Source organism: Cricetulus griseus, chromosome 3 (assembly GCF_003668045.3).
Source record: "Cricetulus griseus strain 17A/GY chromosome 3, alternate assembly CriGri-PICRH-1.0, whole genome shotgun sequence".
NCBI classification, from domain to species: domain Eukaryota; kingdom Metazoa; phylum Chordata; class Mammalia; order Rodentia; family Cricetidae; genus Cricetulus; species Cricetulus griseus.
In genome coordinates this window covers 114,795,091-114,815,494 of record NC_048596.1, presented here as the reverse complement: position 1 = coordinate 114,815,494, position 20,404 = coordinate 114,795,091, and the positions used below count along the sequence as shown (strand labels likewise).

The window sequence follows — 20,404 nt, the reverse complement described above, 5'->3', positions numbered from 1 at the left end:
TATAATTCCTATGAACTTGATGTGCTGTAATTTACTGACCTATCACCCCCCATTTGGAAATTCATTTCATCTTTGTTTATTATAGGAGAAATTATGCTGTAAATAGCTGCTTTCTTTTCTGTATTCAGAAAGACAACAAACCTTTGTTTGCCTCCCATCTTTAGAGGTTATAGACTACTTTTAGTTGTTACATTAGAAGAAAATACATGTTAATCTGTAATGCTGTAAAGATAGTGCTCCATGGAGCTGGCATGGAAGGAGAGTTTAACTTCAGTATCAGACAGTACAAGTTGTTCATGAGTGTCCTTGAATCTGAAGAGAATGCTTACAGGATTGGACTAAGATGACATATTCTAGGTGAAGGAGCCGAGGCTCTGAGTGGAAGTCCTCCAACATACACTGAGCTGTGAATAGTTCATTTGGGCTGGGAAAGCACCCAGCTGGTGCTCTATTTACTGGAGCTGAAGTCCTGTTAAGCACCAGGCCAGGTACAGGTTTAGGTGTGGCTATGTAGTGCAGTCTGGTCAAAACCCTCCCCGCTGATTTGGTAGTGTTGTAGCTCTTCTTTTCAGGAAGAATTTTCTCGTGGTGCCATCTGTAGAATATGGGTTCTAAATGTACATGAGCAAAGGAAGGACTGACTGGTCTGATGCCCCTGTCCCAGTGAAGGAATAGCAAAGCATTTACAGTTAGCAGCCTGGGCCAGAAACCCTTGTTGATTTCTCCATGACAGCAGTAGCAGGGTTAGAAGGTGTCCAAAGGCTTCTAAGCTTTGGGAACATCTGTCCACAGTGACTATGGAAAGTTTTATATGTTATTTTCCTCTCTTCAGTGATCTATTACTATGCCTCAGTTTTAGGATATAGTTCTAATAGAACTCAAATTGAATGGCTCAAAAGTACATGATTAATTACATTCAGTTTCAATTACAAGTATTGATCCCAACTGTTGCTATGGCCCCTGAAGGAGAGGAATTGCCAGCTTGAGCAGCCGCATTCAACAGTTTGTCCTCATTATCCCTTATCATGGCTCATTTGCCCCAGTTTTCCCTGTTCTTTCTTACACCTAATGGTTACTATTCACTTTCATAGACTAACTTAATTGTTTTCTGAGAATGTGGGGCTAGGAAGATAGCTCAGTGGATATAAGTGCTTGCCCCACAAGCCCAAGGACCTGGATTCCAATCCCTAGAATAAATGCAAAAGCCAGATTGCACTGTAACATCTGTAATCCCAGCACTCATGTGAGAGAGTGGAGGTAGAAACCCTAGAACCCCCAGGAGCTCATGGACTAGCTAGCCCAGTATACACAGCAGAAAAATAACAAAGAGACCCTGTCTTAAACAAGGCAGAAGGTAGGGATCTACTCTTGAAGGTGTTACCTGACCACCATGAGAATACTGTGGCACGTGCACACCAGCATGAATGGACAGATGGACGGACACACACACCACACACACACACACACACACACACACACACACACACACACACACACACACGAATAAAATGTTTTTCTTAGAATAATGTAAAGATGCCGGGCGATGGTGGTGCATGCCTTTAATCCCAGCACTCGGGAGGCAGAGGCAGGCGGATCTCTGTGAATTCGAGGCCAGCCTGGTCTCCAGAGCGAGTGCCAGGATAGGCTCCAAAGCTACACAGAGAAACCCTGTCTCGAAAAAAAAAAAAAATGTAAAGATGACTAGTTTATGTGTACTGGGTATTTTTGTAAGGATTGGGGGGACTATGTAGCACAGAGAGAGAAACTAACAGAATGGAGATTATTTAATAAAAGCAATAGTTCTGATTTTGTTTTTTCAGCATTTACAGACTGCTCTTGAAATGCTACATTGTGAGAGGCAGATAAATAATCCGTATTGGCTTAGGTAGGAAGGCAGCTGGGATACAACAGGAAATTCACAGTCTGTCATAGGGCGCTAGACCAGAAAGCTGTCTTCAAGTGCCTAAGCAGCTGGCTTATAGAAAAGGTATCACATATGTCCCACATGATAAATCTAGGATGGTAGGTAAGAACTAAAGATCTTCAGATTCTAAGCTCAAGACTTGTCTAGCTGTCAAAGATAGAAGGAGCTGCCTAGGAGGGTTTAGGAAATACACGACGAGTTTACCTGACTCATCAGGTCAAGTTTGCTGACCCTCAAGTTCCCTCCAGCTCACTGTGCCATGATTCTGTAGCTAACATCCCAGTACTAATGACAGAGCAGGGGCTATCCCTAGAGAGTGGTTTGGCTCTCGCACTTGGACTTGAGTTTAGAAGAAAGTGGGCTCCACAGTGATCTGCACTGGGCATCGTAACGTTGGGGTAGGGGCAGGTGAAAGGCCTAGTGTAAGTAGAATCTTAGGAATCTCCCTATGATTATCTTACCACATACACAATATGGGAACTGGTTCTCTTACTGTGTGAGGCCTCACACACAGAATACTCATAGGAAAGTTATACCTTCAGGAATTACAGAAATAAACCATGGTAGCCCAGGAGCCAGGGGCGTAAGGAGGGCTTGGCACCGGCATACTCGTTAGAGGTCTCCAGTGCCTCAGAGAGGTCGTGAGAGCGAGGCTGAGAAGTCCACTGGTTAAGAGCATAGACATTAGCATCCGACTCCAAGAAGCAGTTTAGTAGAGCCCAGGCCTGCTCAAAGAACCTGGTGTCAAGGAGTATTTGAGGAAGAAGTTAGAAGCTCCTGCTTCAGAAATGTGGGGAAGAAGTGGGAGCAGGCAGGGTCATCACGAGCAGAGAGATCATGCCTCCGTAGCTAATAGAAGGGACATTGTCTTCAAGGCCTTGTGGCACATTTTTCTGCCATTTGTCTCCAGTGCCCCTTCCTAATTGCTGACAGCAGAGGGAATCTGCAGAGAGGAAGGTGTGGAGTAGTGTTGCCCGGAGCCTTCAGTTCCTGGGTTAAGAAACAAAGATGGGTGAATAGAGGTGGCTACACCAGACACATCCCCTTGTGTCCCGACCCGCAGGACGTCAACCTGGGGCAAGAGAGTCAGGGACAGGGAATGGGGACAAGAGACACAGAAAGAACCACCACAAGACAGGATTCTGATCAAGTGACAAACTTTATTTTTCTCATGCTAGTTTATATAGTCAGTAGAGCAGGATATGGGGAGGGATAGAATGGGTTGTTTGTATCAGGTGTTAGTGTAGGCAAGATATTAGGAAGCCGCAAAGAGGATGTTTGGCAGGGTAAAGAGTTCATGAGTAAGAGGTCCAGGAACAGTTGCCTAGGTGACTGAGCATGTGGGTGGAGGACTGGGTCAAGTTGTTTCTTTTCTTGAGCTGAGGTTCTAAGGAGCTGCTATGTATGTGGCCGGCCAAGAATGGCCTAGATTCTCATGCCGAGTCCTGAGATCTTTGGCTCCCAACACCCTTGTACTGAGAGTTCAGACCTCAGTGTGGCGTGTGGCTTAGGGTTAGGGTTAGACCTTTACTCAGCCAGCTGCAGCTGTACACGTACACATGTGCAGATCAAAATACAACTAACTAAAAGGCCTTTTCAGCTGCAGGTGAAAGGCGGGCTCTAATGAGCATGCCTGCTAGCTTAATGTATCGCTGTTTCTCAATCCACTCTGCTTGCTAGTTGAAAGAATGCCCTGAGCACCTACAGACATCTGTGCAGGATGCCACTTCCAGGGGCAGATGCCCTCCTCCTGACTGTAACGCCGAATCTCACCTCAAGGCAAATTAGTACTGTCAGTCTAGAGAAGTTACTAGAGACTGTTAGCAGATATTAAAGATTCCATCTCCAGAGGAATAAAATGCCCATGCTCAAAACCATTTAAATATTAGGAGCAAATGTTTACATAGATACGGTAATCACCCGTCTTTTGATTGGTGTGAAAATGCCATTGCTAGTTGCTTGGTTACTGCACTCAAAGGGTCTCATGTCACCTTTTGGCCATCATATTGAGAATACACATAATTACTCATGCATTTTAATATTTGTAAGATTCCAGTAACATTCCTCTCCTTGGATTTCATACCCAAAGATAACTCTGCTTGTAACTCCAGGGGTTATGTTTCTTAGATTGTGTGGATTGTCACTAGGGACAGATGGGATTCTTGCTTATCTTTTATATGTAATATTTTTCTAATTTCCCCCTTTAATAGTTAAATATTCACAGTTTTGTAAATTGGGATTATTGAGAACATCCGGAGCCACTGGGATAATCAGTCGATGAAGTTCCATGTTTTGGTTTCTGCAGGCCGAGTCTATGCTGTGCTGTCAAAGCGAGAGGGTCGAGTGCTTCAGGAAGAAATGAAGGAAGGGACAGACATGTTCATCATCAAGGCCGTGCTGCCTGTGGCCGAAAGCTTCGGCTTTGCCGATGAAGTCAGGAAGAGGACCAGTGGACTGGCTAGCCCCCAGCTAGTGTTCAGCCACTGGGAGGTAAGATGCAGCCCCACCCTCCCTAGGACTGGGCACAGGCTGAGTGAAACTGGCCTTCACTGGTGTGGGTGGCCCAGGCAAGGGAAAAGTGGGAGCTGGCTGATAGCAGCAGCTTGTATTCTTTTTATAATGTACCATTGAAAAGGCAGAACATTTAACCCATTGTCCTCCTGCTGCAGACAGATATTAGGTTAAAGATAAATGACAGCTGTTTTGAAAGTGAACCTTGAAGGACTCTTCCATAGTGGGTAGCAGGATAGGGAGAAATTGGTCCATCATTTGGAGGGGAGAACTCTTCAAGGTGGGGGGCGGGGGCGGGGGCGGGGGCGCTGCAGTTTGTCTCTATAAGTCTTCTGTCATTCTGGGGATTGGGGTTCTATGGCTTCCCCAAGAGGAGTGGTTAGCTCATCATAGCCCTTTCCCGTCCACCTATGTGGGGTCAAGAATACAAATTCTTCTGTATTCACAGGGAAGAGGAAGGGGTTGTGAATACAAAGTATGTGGGAGGGGTCAGCTGAGCCCTCCTGAAGAAGTCCTTCAAGGAAAATTAGCAATTAATCAGCAGAGAGAAGGCTTGATCAGAAGGAACGGAGGCCAGCCAAGGAAAACTAAAACAAACTGAAGTCATGAACAAATGTCATTTAAATGAAAGCTGGAGAAGGGTATTTTCCAAAGAAGCAGTATTTTCTTGTTTGTAGGAACCTGAGTAACTCCAATTCACATGTTGGTTTGTAACATGGGAGGAAGCAGTGTTCTTGTCAGCTAGCTTACTTGTAGATACCAATTCTGCCGAAGACTTCATCTCTGTGTCAAACCCTCACCTCAAGCTCCATGTTGCAGGCCTAGCTGCTCAGAGGATTTCCTTTTTACCATTGTCGTCTCTCACCTTCTCTAGCCTGATGACTATCTTTCTCCAGGACCCTTTAAACAGAGAGCTTAAGTTCAGATGATTAATGAAGTAGAAAAATAATTGAGTAAAACCTTTGTTTTTATAAACTGAGATTTATAAATAATCAGGGAAGCTAGCAAAGGAGAGAATGGTGACAATGGAGAAGCTGACTTTGGACAGGGCACCTGTGATTTTAATTCAGTGTCCCTGTCACCTGGATTGGTATGGATGCAGTGTCCAGTCCAAAGCCCTGGGCTGTCTGCTTTCCCCTAGAAAATGTAAGGCCCTTAGCACTCAACAGAAACAAGCTGAATACTCTGATTTAGCTATTAGTGCAGACTTCGTTTAACAGTGACTTTTCTATGATGTTTCTCTTGGATTTTTGCATTTTTCAATACCAAATGATGTTTTAATGGTTTCCTTCATCACCTTTTTACCAGGGAGTCTTCATCTCTATATCTCATTGTGTAGAAAACAGCCCTAAAACACTTAACTCACTGTTAACTCACAGCTCATAGATAGTCATTTGCCATTCATCCAAAATTCCAGTGTTTTAGCTTGAGTTTTGGTTTTGGCACTCAGTTTTTACATAAAGCACAAAGCAGTAAGGGATAAAAATATATTTAAAGTGGCAGTGCCTGGAGATTGGGAAATGTCTGCAATGTTCCTGTGGTTCTACTTGCCAGGCGTGTGATGACAGGACTGTGCAACTAAATGTTGTTTATAACTGAGTGAGATGGGTCCACTTCTGAGTGGGTGACCTTGAGAGTTGCAACAGTGGCCTCATTGGTGCTGCCCTTGCTTAACAGCTTTCAGAACTCAGGCTTCTGATATCTCAGGCTGCAGTCATCCATCTCACAAGGGTGGCCTTGGTCAATGCTGGCACAGAAAACTGGGTTATAGTGTCTCTGATCTGAACACAGCATGTTGGGTACATAATGCCTGAGACTGGCTATAAACAGCTTGAAATAAGCATTCAGAGCTATTACATTGACTTTGCCATTGGATGAGTGATACATCATATATTCTATTTTTGTTTTTAAAAGATTGTGGAAGGAGGGAGACTGGAAGTAAGTTTCTCAGATTGGCCTTGAACTTGCTATGAAGCCACAGCTAGTCTTGAATCCCTGATCCTCCTGCCTCTTTTCCTCTGCTCAGTTAATAAAGTTACATGTTTACACCACCAGGCCTGCCCCCACCAATAATAATAATAATAATAATAATAATAATAATAATAATAATAATAATAATAATTTAGGCTGAGTCTTTCTTTGAAAGTGATTTTATTGAACCTCTTTAAATTTTTATGAATGGGCTTGGGAAGGTAAAAATGGGCTTAGGGGGTAAAAAGACAGGCGCATCCTGTCTTTCCTTGATGGTCACAGCTGCATCCTAGCCAACAGGGCGGGGCTGAGGAAGAAGACCTGCTCCTCCCCCTATAACACACATTGGATTTTGCTCATACTACTTTATCCAATCATATGACCACATCTAACAAGGAAGCTGGGAAATGTAGTCTTTAACTAAGTCAGGAGTCCACAAAATGCTGCCCATTGTTGGAGTAAATACAATTTTATTAGAATATAGCCTTACCAGCTCATCCAGGTTTTTCTGTGGCTGCTTTCAAAAAAAGAGTTAAATAGTTAAGATATAATATTTTCAAGGTGTGTCTAGCTCTTACCGAAGTATCCCTGCACCCCCAAAACCCATGTGGCCATGTGCCCATCTGTCACTACAGAAACAGGTTTACCAGTTTCTGTAGTCAATATAGAACAAGGTTTACCAGTAGGTGAGTCCTCACACAGGAGCCATGGTGAGTTTTACTATCCTTTGTGTCTCCCAATTTTTTCTTTCTTTTCTTTTTTCTTTTTTTTTTTTTTTGAGTCTAAATTGAACTTATACACTTGGTAATGTTTAAAAGCACTAGTGTGTGGCTCAGCTGCAGACAGTTATTAAAAACAAGGCTCTTAATAATTTTAGAGAAAATGTTTGTCAAGAAAACTTCTGTCCTGGTTGTAATGCCTTCCTTCTGTCCTTTTCTTGCCACCTGTCATGGTCCTATTTCCTAAAGCTTCAAATCCTTGGAAGTCATTAAAGCTGTATCGTAATTAAATGTCTCTGATCTAGTACCCCCCCACACACACACACACACACATTTAGGTTTAGAAATAGCATGGTTGTTGAGATCTGCCTTCTCAATCCAAGTATTTTTTTTCCATTTGTGTTCTGGCATACCATATAATTTACAATCAAGAGCTTTTGAGAGAAAGTGCTTCAGAAAATAGAGAAAATAAAATTACAGGCATTTTCCACGAGGAAACCTTTGAAGTCAGCAATCTCATAATTTCTTTCTAAGTTTTAGCATTCCATGAAAGGGGGAAGAAAAGGAGCTAATAACAGACACAAGGGAAAGTGTTCTCAGCCAGTGCTGCTGCATATGCATGTCAGCCTAACCCCCAGATCCACTGCCTGATCCTGAGCTGACCCTGGGGGAGGGAGGCTGGTGAGGAAGACAGACCAAGAGAACTTTGGAAAGGTTATGTTAGATGTGGTAGTTCCTACCTGCTGGACCCAAAAGAAATGGAGCCCCTAAGCCTAGGGGTGTATACATATATATATATGTATACACGTATCTGCATGAGTGCTTGTGTCATATGTGCACACGTGTGTGTGTGTATGTGTGTGTGTGTGTGTGTGTGTGTGTGTGCACTTATGTGTCTATATCTTTGTGATGATTAGGCAGCAGCTCTCACTTGGGTGTCTTCCTGTTAGTTAGAAGGTGGTATATACCTCTAACTGTTGAGTTGGAAAATTTGATCTAAGGATTGAGCCCTGGGCAGTCAGGTTCTTTGTGAGTCAATGAGGAAGCATCACCCTCCCCTCCAATCTGATGGCAATCCCTGCTCTATGGTCTAGAGAGAACTTTCTGTAGTTCCAAACTAGACAGCCATGGTGGACTGCCATCTCTCCTGTATTGGAGTCTTTTTGACATGTTGATGCAGGTAGACTCAGGATGTCCACACAGGTTTGGGTAGATTCAGGATGTCCACACAGGTATGAAAGTGGTGACTGTGACAGAGCCTGTGGTGGGTCAGACCTCAGCACACAGCATGGGAGCATTACAGACAAGACCCTAAAGGAATCCCCAAGGGGGATATCAGTGCATACAAACAGCACCCTGAGAGCCTGTTAGGAGAAGATCAGCCAACCTCAGATGTCTTTAGTGGAACTTCCAGCTAAATGGGACTCATTACACATAAAGTCCTGGGTTCAGTCCTCTACACCACATAAACCAGATGTGATGACACACCTATAATCACAGCACTTGGGAGGTAGCGACAGGAGGGTCAGAAGTCATTTTCAATTACTTAGTGGTTTCTGATCCATTGTGGACTGTATGATGGGCTACAAAAGCAAAAAGCAAGGCCATGTTCACATTAGTTGACCATTATTAGAGGTAAAGGCAAAAATAATAAAGGCATACTTCTATACATCCTAGTCAGGATGGCTTCCTCATTTTCATTAATGATGAAGCCATTTTGTTCTTGCTTGTCTTGTGAAATGGCTCCACATGAAGTCAGAATGGCAAACGTTTCAAGTTTGTTGTCACAGTTCCCGTGATTCTTCATATTTGAAGATTAAGTATCCATTGCTGAAGTTGTTTCATTAGCCCAGAACTGGTGAAATTTACCGTCTGCCTCACCTAGCCTATCCTGTCACCTTGTCTTACAAGGTCATTCCCAGTGACCCCTTCTGGGTGCCAACCACTGAGGAGGAGTACCTGCACTTTGGGGAGAAGGCAGATTCCGAGAACCAGGCCCGGAAGTACATGAATGCGGTGCGGAAGCGGAAGGGCCTCTATGTGGAGGAAAAGATTGTGGAACACGCGGAAAAGCAGAGAACACTCAGCAAAAACAAGTAGCTAAAAAGAAGTAGCTACTGCTTGTGGTGGGCCCTTTTCTTTTTAATGAACTAACAAATCTTATCAAGGGTATAATTTGGAAAAATCTCATTTTGATAAATTATCTGTGTGGGTTCTCTTTCAATAATAAACCTGGGCTATATATTTTAAAGGCATCAGAGAACATACTTTCCAAGTGTTTCTTTCATTGATTCTGGTTCAGGGTTAAAGGTGATTACTTTGTGGACAGTTGTTACCACCACCCTCAGCAGTGAGGGGTGTGCTGAGGGCAGGCCCCTAGTGCTGTCACTGTTGGGCAGACCTGATGGGCGGGACTGCACCCCTCAGCCCTGAGCAGCTACTCAGCTCTCACTGGCCATGCTTCCATCCTGTGCTGTGTGCCAAGGATGTCCTCGCATCAACTTCACCTGAGTTTCTTAGTTCTCAGTCACATCATTTGCAGCGACCACTTACTCAGGGAGCAGCTGCTTTTTCAAAAGTGCCAGTCAGCTGCACCGTTAGCTAGTGAAAGCAGACTGCTCCAGCCTGTGCTCCAGGCTCCTTAGCAGAGTGCCCCTCCTTCCTAAGTTAGTGTCCCTGAGCACTGTGCCCTGGCCCTTATGGTAAAAAAAAGGAAAGGAATTGCTGTAATTCCTCTTCCCTCTTAAGAATACCAAAGGGCTATACGCTAATGTGCATGGGGTCACTGCCATTATATTAATTTTTTTTTCTGTAGTCTCAGTTACCATATTTAGGGTGATCCCCACTTAAGGAACAAATGCAATCTGGTCAAAAAATCAATTCTGTAATTTCTGATACTGCATAATGATTTTATAGAAGCATGAAGGGTTCCTTATCATAAAATTACCACATCTAACTTTGTTATTAAAATATCCGTAATGGTGTTCTTAATAACCTGTGTCACTCTTAATAATGCTTATGAACATTTTATCTTTAATCTTCAGAGCCTTGGCACAGAACTGGTAATGTCTAATTGACCCAGACTTTAGAGAAATTATTCGTAGATAGCTCGATATCTGTTTAACTTTAACAGATACTGGTATCTGAATAACATAGGAGAATAGTATCGCATGGTTTATTTAAACACTGACGATAAGAAAAGCTAACTCATTGACTGATAGTATTTGTAGATAACATCATTTAGCAGTTCCCTGGCATGTTCCCTTACCCTCTACTCTTGATCTATATATGAGAGACGCTCTAACCCAGAGTGATTTGGGGCTCTCTCTGCAGTTCTCTTGAGCACAGGGTTGGGGCTGGCATCAGGAAGACAGAAGGCCACTTTTCCTTCCCCATACCTAGGGGACACACTAATGGGCAACCCAGTGCCACAGAGAGACCCAATCAGTGGTAGGGCTTGAATTGCCACCTAATCTCCCCAGCTGAAGTAACTTGCATGGGGCCCCCAGTCTTGACGCACTGTCCCCACCTGTGTCTGTAGAACAAGACTGTCTTACCATGTGTCCCATGCTATTCCCAGAGTCTAGCCTCCACCTCTCAAGTCCACTGGAAGCAAAGCAAGAAGCTTGTGTTCTATTAGCACTGAGTTGTGTCTGAAGAGGCGTCAGAGGCAAGGAAGGCTAGCTGGAGAAATCCCAAAACCAGGTCTGCTCTCAGCCTGCATGCCATGGCTACTGCAGAATCTGTCTCCCCTTTCAAACAGTTGCTAAGGAAATTAACACCTCCTCCCTCCACACACATACCTTCTGTTTAAATCCCAGTCCAGTTCTACTCAAATAATGAAGCACCCTGACCAGTCCCAACACCAGAGGCCACAATCTTGCACAATAAATGCCCAGTGGTTCCCCACGACCCTCACACCTTTGTCTCTTTTCCAGCATCTGTAGTCTGGGTCTAGAAACTGAGAGGTGGCTATGTGGGTAAGAGCATGCACTCTGCAAGACTGAGGATATGAGTTTGAATCCCTCATACCTACAGAGAGAGAGAGAGAGAGACAGAGAGAGAGAGAAGGAGAGAGAGAAGAGGAGGCTGGGCATAACTAGAGATGGCTAGGTGGGTTAAAGAATATAAAGAATATGGCCTGCAAGACTGAGGTTCTGCGTTTGAATCCCCAGCACCACGTTAAAAAATAAAAATAAAAAAAAAATCTGGAAATAGCTAGACAGGCCTATAACCCCAGTATGGGAAAAGACTGAGACAAATAGATCCAGAGCACTCACTGGCCTGCCAGTCTAACCATACAGATAACATCTGGTTTAGTGAGAGACTCTGCCTCAAAACATTAAGGCAGAGGTCAATAGATGAAAATACTCAATATTGTAAGGCAGTGGTCCTCAAAGCAGTTTCCCTGGACCAGCAGCATCAGTTTCATCTGAAAGATGGTCAAAAAAGGTAAATTTTCAGCCCTTCCTGGAATTCTCAAATGGAATAGAGCCAGCCTAGCCAACTGTGTAAAACCTGGCCCTGGGGATGCTCACACGCTGGTTTGAGAGGCACTATACCATGAAGATTTCAATTCACATGTGTTTGAAACTATTTGCATTCTGTGTTTTAAAGTTCGTACTTAACTTGTGATTTGGGAAGGAAAATGCACATTCCTCATCCTACAGTAATCATGACAGTGATCATTCCTTAATAATAAACAGAATCTGGCTAGATATCATTTGGGTGTTCCTCCCCTTTACACTAGATTCAGGCGTCCTTAAGCCTTCAGATACATGCTCTGTTGTAGGATTGGGATTCCCAACTGAAAGGTGAAAGGACAAAATTAACAACAACAACAAAAATTAATTTGAAAGGAGCACCCATAGAAATTTCTGTATGAAGTGTGGGCAGATGAAGAAGAGTTCACCTGTCTTTCAAGCAGAAGCAAAGGGAGGAACGGAGTGTCAACAGCTCACAGATCTGGGGCACTTATAAATGTAGGTTTGGGTTTTTTTTTTTAGGAGAAAAGACAAGATCAAACTGGAAAGGTTGTTTGAACATCAGATTTAGATGCTTCCTTTTTTATTTGCCCTAATTCAAAAAAGAAATGATCTTCTGAAGTGTGTGTGTGTGTGTCCCACCTCCTCCCCCCATCTTTTCTTCCCTTCACACACCCTGCCTTCTGCCTTCTTCCAGAAAGCATTCAGACTTTGTGTATCCCATGAGGCCATTGGAAATGCATGTATTTTATAAGCAGCCCTTATCCAAGATGGCAGTTCTGAAAGCAACTTCCCTGTAGAGAACACAGGTTCCAGGTGAATTCATTACTGCTTCCAGAGGCTGTGGAGTTTTAACTTTTCCACTGTTAGTCCTTCAAAGTAAGTAGGATTTGGTTTGGGGATGGAGTTTGATGCAGAAAAGATGTGCTCCCTGATCAAGTATTTCTTTGAAAATGGTAATAGTACTAAGACGACAGGCCAGTTTCTGTTTCAAAGCTAATTCGAGTCTTCAGAAAAGGTACATCAGTAAGCAGTAGTCAATGCAAGGTGCCTTCTTCTGACAAGCTGAGGGAATTCACCTCTCCAGTAGCTTCCTCTTGGCAGCCAAGTGTTCCAGGGGGTCTCAGGGAATTCTGAAGAAACTCAGGACCAACCCCACTATATCACTCTTCTGTGGGGCACTGTCATACACCCCGACCTGTTAACTTCACCCTCACGCTTCACCACCTACCACTGTTCATTTGAGCCACACTGCTGCCAACACCTGAGATTGTGCCACCAACTTAAAGTCACCAAGACCTAGGTCTAGATCCTAGATCCCCTAAAATTTCAGTCCCCTAGAATTTCTGACTTAATGAGCTTGAGGAGTGACTTGAACATCATGAGAGTAAAAGGTCCACAGGTGATTGCTCTGCAGTCCTGGTGAACAGCCATTGCCCTGTGCACATGTACCCTTAGTTATGACAGCCACCCTGTCAGTTCCTATGGGGGACCTGACCCCTCAGTGGAGGATGCTAAAGCTTCCAAATACTGTGTATTCCCATGCAGGCTCAACAGCTGTTAAGTGGTGAAGTAGATACATTTGTGCTGCACATAACAAAAGCCAGGTAAGAAGCTTTGAGAAGCCTGGCATGATGGCAGTACATACCTATAATCTCAGCACTTAGGGGGCTGAGACAGAAGGATCCCACAAGTTAGAGGCCAGACCAAGCCACAAGAACCAAAAGCAACAGAACAAAACAGACCCCACTGGGGGGAGCCTATCCCCAGCAGATACAATGACTCTGCAGCTATCAAAGGCCTGGATTCCTTCTGTCTCCTGATGGACTGCATTATCCATGATCTCTATGCTTAGGTTTGCTCTTTATTATTTTAAAGATTTATTTTTATTTATAAGTATATGTGTGGTTGGGGTAGGCGGACATGTACATGGAAGTGCAGGTGCCTGTGGCAGCCCTATCTGGTTCAACAATATGTACTGAAGTGTAAAATGACCATACGCTTTGACCTAGCAATCTGTCTACAATCCCTCCTTCAGAAAGGTTCACAACAGAGTCAAAGATGCCCCAACAAGGCTACACATTGTTGCCCCAAAGGAAAGACTCCTAGTGTCTCCTGGTGGAGCGTTCAATCAACATAGTGAATCAATTATAATCCTTAAAGGGCCTGCAAAAGATGTTTACTTACTAATACAGAGTTCTAGAATATGTGTGGATCTAAAAAGCAAGCCACACAACTGTGCTTTGTTGAATTTGTCCTGGTTATTACTTATGTATGCATTGTGAGTGATGCTAAGAGCATCTGAAGGCATTGTGACTCTGCTGAAGTTATCAGCTCTGTGGGCTTAAGGGATCACTTTCTTGCTGTGAAGTTTTGCTTTTTGCACATCAAAGGTATGTTACTTTGAGAATTGACAAAAATTGTTATATAAAATTAGTGAAATGGTCCTGAGCCACTGTCTGTGGACAGTGCTGTCTGCTTAGTGAGGACTGTTCCCTGGCACCTGCACAATAGACTATGACAGACAGGGACACTGTTGAGGTGGTACGGACATAAAAGTGGTGTGGCTCAGAGTGACCAGCCCACAGTCCTGTGTCTTACATAGACCAACACAGTGCAAGCCAGACTTTGGGCAGATCTGTTACAGTATCTGATTGATAACTCTCATGGGCAAGGGACCCCAGCTGCTTGTGCCAACTCCAGCATCCCAAAGGAACCCACTGTCCCTCTACAGTCTCTGTGGCTTAGAGCTTCAGTGTACTGGGTCTGGAACACTCATATTCTGTCATGTGACTATGTCTCAGGCCAAACAGCCTGGCAGGATTTCTAGGAATTAGACTCTAAATCCTTGGAAATAACCAATAACCAGTAACTGCAGAGGACCAGAGGGAAAATGAGATAATGTACACACACACACACACACACACACACACACACACCCTCTGCAGTGGAGGAAAGAGCTGTGACATCATGACATCACTGGCCTGAAGCATGGGCTCTGTGTCAGTTCTTCCAGCCTCCTCTACCTAAGTGCATTTTGGTTCAACCTCCGAGTAACTTACCTGTCCCTATGCCTGTAGCTCCTTTTTCAAGGATTTCCAGAAGGTTTGGCCACTGGACTCAGAACCTCTCCTCCTTGCTTCTGATCTAAATATAGGCTACTTCCATCCTGTACCATATAGAAACTTAAAAGGCTTCCTGTGCTAAAATGGGGAAATGTAGTTGACTTCATCCTGATAGTCTCAGGCAAACTGTTAGCCATCCCATGTTTTCTAATAGCTTCAGGCAAACTGTTAGCCATCCCATGTTTTCTAATAGCTTCAGGCAAACTGTTAGCCATCCCATGTTTTCTTTAAAAGCCTGATATTCAAGGAAAAGTTGTTGCGGTCAGAGGGAGAGTAAGGAACTTCAAATCCCACCCCAGGGTAGACAGTAGCCCCAGGCAGAGACTGGGTAACACCTAAGAGCCTGGAGCACACCTAAAATCTGACAGCTGATATCCTGATAAGAAGGTCCCCTAAGGCTTCTTTGACTCTGCCATCCTTGTTGCTGGCTTTCCAGGAGTGCATACATGCAAACCCTGTCCCTTTCTACTGTCACCAGCCAGAGATCAGGAGCATTCAGTTCAGCAGGCTACCAATGGATCTCATACGCAACTCTACCTATGACAATAGATAGAGTTCCATTGAGTGCCTTGCATGTAGCTGCCCCAGACCCTGAGTCCATTCTAGAAAGAGCAGACATGCACTGCACTAACTCCACAGTGAAGTCCTAGACCTGGTCACCCACATCACCTGAGAGCCAAGAGACTCCTTCTTAGTCTTGCCTCAGACCTACTAGATCAGAAACAGGACATGCAGGTCATCATTTGTATGTGGTTGAGAAGCACTCCCCTGCATGAAAAGGGGAGAATAAGGACAGTTCCCCTGGGCTCTGTTTTTCAGATGTCTGCCATACTGTCCTTATTGGCAGCTGTGCAAGAACCTCTGCAGCCTAGCAGGTAAGGCAGGATGGGCCTTCCCTGGGTACAGAGAACAGCAGGAAGGGCAAAGACACCCCTGCACCAGTTTCTTCTGAGTGCAGCCTCTTTAGGGACCCCTACTAACATGCTCCAGGAACTTCCTGGAAAGTACCAGGTGACCTTAGGGAGAGGTGGAAGTCATGTGATGGCAGATGTACAGAGTCAGTGGGACAGGTGTCACTTTCCAATAGGGTGTGGCCTGTGGAATTCTCTCACAAGCGAAAGGTACCCTTCCCAAATCTTACAGCCCTTGGGAAGCATGGAACACCCTTCTGATTAACTCTGCAATACAGTTGAGTGTTGATGGATTCCCCACTGGGTTTTAGGACTCACAGATCCTAGGGGAGAGAGGTCCTGTGTACAGGCAGACAATGCTTCTCTTGGAAGTGATTCCAAGCACTTCTAGGAGGAAATTACCTGTATTTTCTGTTTTAGCTGTGTTCCCTACAGCTCACAAGCCAAGTTCTGGCACCTACCCCCAGCAGCTTCTGCTTCCCTGACCTGAACAGAAGGAAACAGAGGGGCTCCAGAGGTCACCAACAAGGCTTGGCTTGAGGTTCTGCCAATATGGTTGGACCTACCCTGTTCTTTGTTCCTGCACACTTTCTACCTGACCACAGTGATTATGCCTTCTGTAGGATGTGTTCCTGGCGTGGTCACCCTCTCCCTCACTGTGGCAGGTCTCTGGTTCTCCTGGTCTCCTCCATACTGAGGGAGTTCTAACTCAGGCCTTCTCTCTGTTCCCACCGCTTGGCTTCTATCTATGCTCTGGGTGATTCCTCCACAGAACAGCAAAAGGCTCCACACCAGGCAACTGCAACCCAGAGTCGTAACTCCCTAAACATGGGAGGTGGCAGCCCAACTACTCTGCAGCTTACCTCCGACTCCTCTGCACACCCACACCACCACACCCTGGAAATTAGGCTGAAAAGTCAGGCTTGGTACTTCTGATCCATTCTCCTCCGTCTCTTCCTTTCCATTAGAGAAGACAACAGGAGTCCCACTTCCTCTTCCTGTTTGGAAGACCAGCCCATAAATTCCCTCACCTAGGCTGCTGTCCTCATGATGGCTAGTAGAGTCTTTCTTACATCTCAGGAAAACTTCCTAACTAGAGATTCCTGAATTTGGCACAAGACAGGACCTGGGATGGGATAAATCTACCTGGGTTCCACCAAATAATGTCCTTCCTAGAGCAAGAAATTCTATTAGTATGGACTGTTACTAACACTGTCACCCCTGTTAGACAGCTCCTAAAGTCTACACAGCTACTTCCTCTTTAAAGGCTTGCCATCACCTTCTTTGTCTCTGAGGGCCCCCATGAATGACAATAGCCCAGCCTTCATTGAGGTATTCCTTGCTTCTCTGTACCACCTGAGCCCTGCTTCTACTTTTGAGCTCACCTGCTAAGGCCCAGTCCTGCTGTTCCTATGGTTCATGGTGCTCAACTCCTCTCTGCCCTGCCACCCCTCTGCCTGCCCCTCCATGTTACTGCCCTGCTTGGACTGATTCATTTCAAGAACAGAAATAATAGCCAGTTTGAGCAATTCCAGAAGTTCAAGTCTTAATAAGGAATGCCTCATCGGCTATCACAGCTTCAACTATGAACTGAGCCTCCACATGGGTCATATAACTAACTGTGGGGTTTACAAAAAAGTGAACATCAGCAAAGGCTTCCAACTGCATAGCCATCAACAATCCATGAACAATGAAACCTCGGCATTCCTAACAGAACTTATCCATGCTGCATCTCCCAGTTGTACCACAGCCTTGGTTCTGAACACACAGCTGGAAACCTTTCTACCATCATACCATGCAACTCCAAGAACAACGCCTCAAGGGGCTCAGTTCAAATAGAAATTATTACATATATGAAGTATTTTGTTTTAACTGCACATACTGTGTGCAGTTAAACTGTACCTGTACTGTGTACAGTTAAACTGTAACTGTACCTGTGGAGTTTCTGATCTTAAAGAATGGTTTAATTGCAAAGAACAAAATACTTTTAATAGTTTCCAATGGTCATTTCTCAGCATGCATTAAACAAGTATATCTTTGAGTTGTATTGTGGTAGAATACTTGATTTTTAAAAATTGCTATTTGAGTTGACTTGAGTTTTATTAAAAAATATTAAATGGATTCTGTCTTGGGATTAGAACAAACACTGTTAATTATACAAAATATCTCTCAAGCCTGGAGAGATGGCTCAGTAGTTAAAAGCACGTAACTCTTCTCCAGAGGAACTAAGTTCCATTCCCAGCACCCATAGCAGGAGGCTCACAACCCCCCTTGGAGCTCCAGCTCCGGGGATCCAACACCTCTAGCCTTTGGGTCACCTTTACTCTCATACACATGCCCACACAGAGATGTACACTAATGCATGCACGCAAATGCACATGCTCTCTCTCTCACACACACACACACACAAATAAAAACATATTTTAAAAAGAACTGTATACTTTTTGGGACCTGTGATTAAGGCTCTTTCCACCAATCCAGATGACCTGAGTTTGATCTCCAGGAAGAAGAGAATCAACTCACACGCACTGCATTAACACCTGATCTCACAGGAGTGCCATGGTGTTCAAATCCCCCACTCCAGCCCCAACAGATACATAAAAGGGGAGGGGCCCTGGCGTGAAGACTCAATGACTCCAAAAGCACCTGTTGCTCCTACAGAGAACCCAAGCTAGGTTCTCAGCACCTACTTGATGCCCACAGCCACCAGTTCCAGGGGCTCTGAAGTCCTGACACCCTCTTCTGACCTCTGCAGGCACCAGGCATGCATGTAGCACACATACATATGTGCAGGCAAAATGTTCATATACATAAAATAAAAAAAGCACAAATAAATAGTTTTTTTAATGAGTTGTGTGAATTTATCACTTCTAGTACGATTATATTTTGCTTTCAATTTCCCCCTTTCATTTCAGTATGGTTATATTACAATTAGAGTTGGTCTCTTTGTGGATTCCTTCCTTTTGTGTTTTTTCTGACTACTTGAAACCTGAGAAAATGGATCCCCCCTCCACAGAGCTGATGAATCCTTACTTAGTGTTCTTTGTTCTGGGGGACAAAGTCATATGTGAGTAAAAAAATAACTGATGAACAGAGTTGGGAAATGGGTTAGGATGGCCTGGCTCCTGCTTGTGTTTTTCTTATGGTTTTGTGAACAATATGAATATTCAGCATGCATAAATTCCATAAAATGTGTAAGAATTTTATGTCACCAGACATTTGTGCCAACTAATGATGAAATCACTTTCAAAATATTTACTAATGGCCTACCATGTCACAGGGTTCCTGGGCCTGCTGTGGCTCAGGGGCAATTTTTTTTTTAGAAATTCTCTTTCTTTCACATGAATGGGTGTTTTGCCTGCTTATGTGTCTGTACCTGGTGCCCATGGAGGCCAAAAGAGGGCACTGAATTCCCCAGATCTGGAATTTCAGTCCATTGTGAGGTGTCCTTGAAGGTGTTGGCTTCTCTTAGCACCTGAGCCCCTCCAGATCCTCCAGGGCAATTTTGATGTGGTTTCAGTCCAGGGGGTTTCATAGTAAGAAGAGAGGCCTAAGCTACACCCCTTCGTTTGCCCTGTTAGATCCTCTGTGTCCTTCTCCCCTGCTCAGAGCCCCGAGGGTCTGCTCAGATAGCTGAGACCAGCTACTCCTTGTCTGTCAGTTTCCTGAGCCCAGCCTGCAGGGGAGTAGGGACAGCTCCTGCCAGGTAACCATCTTCTGACCCTGGTTATCAAATCCTTACCTTGGCCCTAGCCCTCAGGTGACCAGGGCTTCTCCACCTGCATTGGAGTCCCTTAATCCTGCCAACACTTCTGTATAAATGCTACAGTTCCTAAGCTCTCTTTGGCTGCTCCTTTTGAGGGCTTCTGACTGGTAAAGGCCTGATTTGGGATAATTGTTGTGAAAGAAGAAAATAAGTGGCCAAAAAAAGAGGTGTGCAGTGCTAAGAGTGGTCAATGGCGTGCGGGGGCGGGGGGAGGGCGGGCGCTAGGGGGGTCCCCCTTGGGCAGCAGTGTGGGAGGTGATGTGCCTGTGAAAGCAGAGATCAGATTGAGGGAAGATCAAGAGCAAAGCCCTTCTGGGGATCAGACCACAGAGAAGCTAGAGGTGGGGTGATGCTTGTCAGTGTCTCTTACCTAGAGCAATGGTCTCCATGGCATCTAGAGATACAAGTTCTGACCCTCAGCCCAAACCCCCCAGAGTGATTCTGATGCACATACCCTTTGGAGAGTGGCTGGGGTGCAAGGGGCAGTTTTGAGACAAGAGTGGAACTAGGTGGCAAAGCTGGAAAGGTATCTCTGGCAGGGTACAAAGCTGGGGAATTCCAAGAGTGCCATCTCAGATGACAGATGTGAATGAGTGTATGTGCCTGAACAGTGTCTGGGTGTGGCTTGAGCAGGCATCCTGTTAGGAGGAAGGCAGGAAGGAAAAGGATCATATGTGAATTGAGTTTGATTGCCACAGAGGTAAGGAGGTCTGTTGACAGGGGTTTTCTGTGTCAGCACTGTGGACATCTGGGCTGAACAATCCTGTTATGGGGCTGTTGTGAATTATAAAATATTTAGCAGGATCTCTGGTCTCTACCCACTGGATGTAGCAATGACACCGTCTCCAGACCTTGTCACATATCCTCTAGGCAATAGCTACACAAAGGCTTCTGTTTTGCTCACAACCATGGGTTTGAGCATCTGTATGCATGACTGTAAAATCAGTCATGCTTGGCAACTGGCTAGAGCAAAGGCCTGTGGTATCACAGCCA

General features: G+C 44.7%; 1 protein-coding gene across 2 annotated transcripts in view; it reads left to right on the top strand.

Annotated features, from left to right (window-relative positions):
* Nucleotides 1-9,392, top strand: part of Efl1 (elongation factor like GTPase 1) — a 118,105-nt gene extending 108,713 nt beyond the window's left edge. For both annotated transcript variants that reach the window (XM_027407550.1, XM_027407549.1), the window contains exons 19-20: nt 4,230-4,414; nt 9,037-9,392. In XM_027407550.1, coding sequence (XP_027263351.1) covers nt 4,230-4,414; nt 9,037-9,225 — 374 coding nt within the window. In that variant the 3' untranslated portion in view covers nt 9,226-9,392. The remainder of the gene's footprint in view (nt 1-4,229; nt 4,415-9,036) is intronic.
* The last annotated feature ends 11,012 nt before the right edge of the window (nt 9,393-20,404 follow it).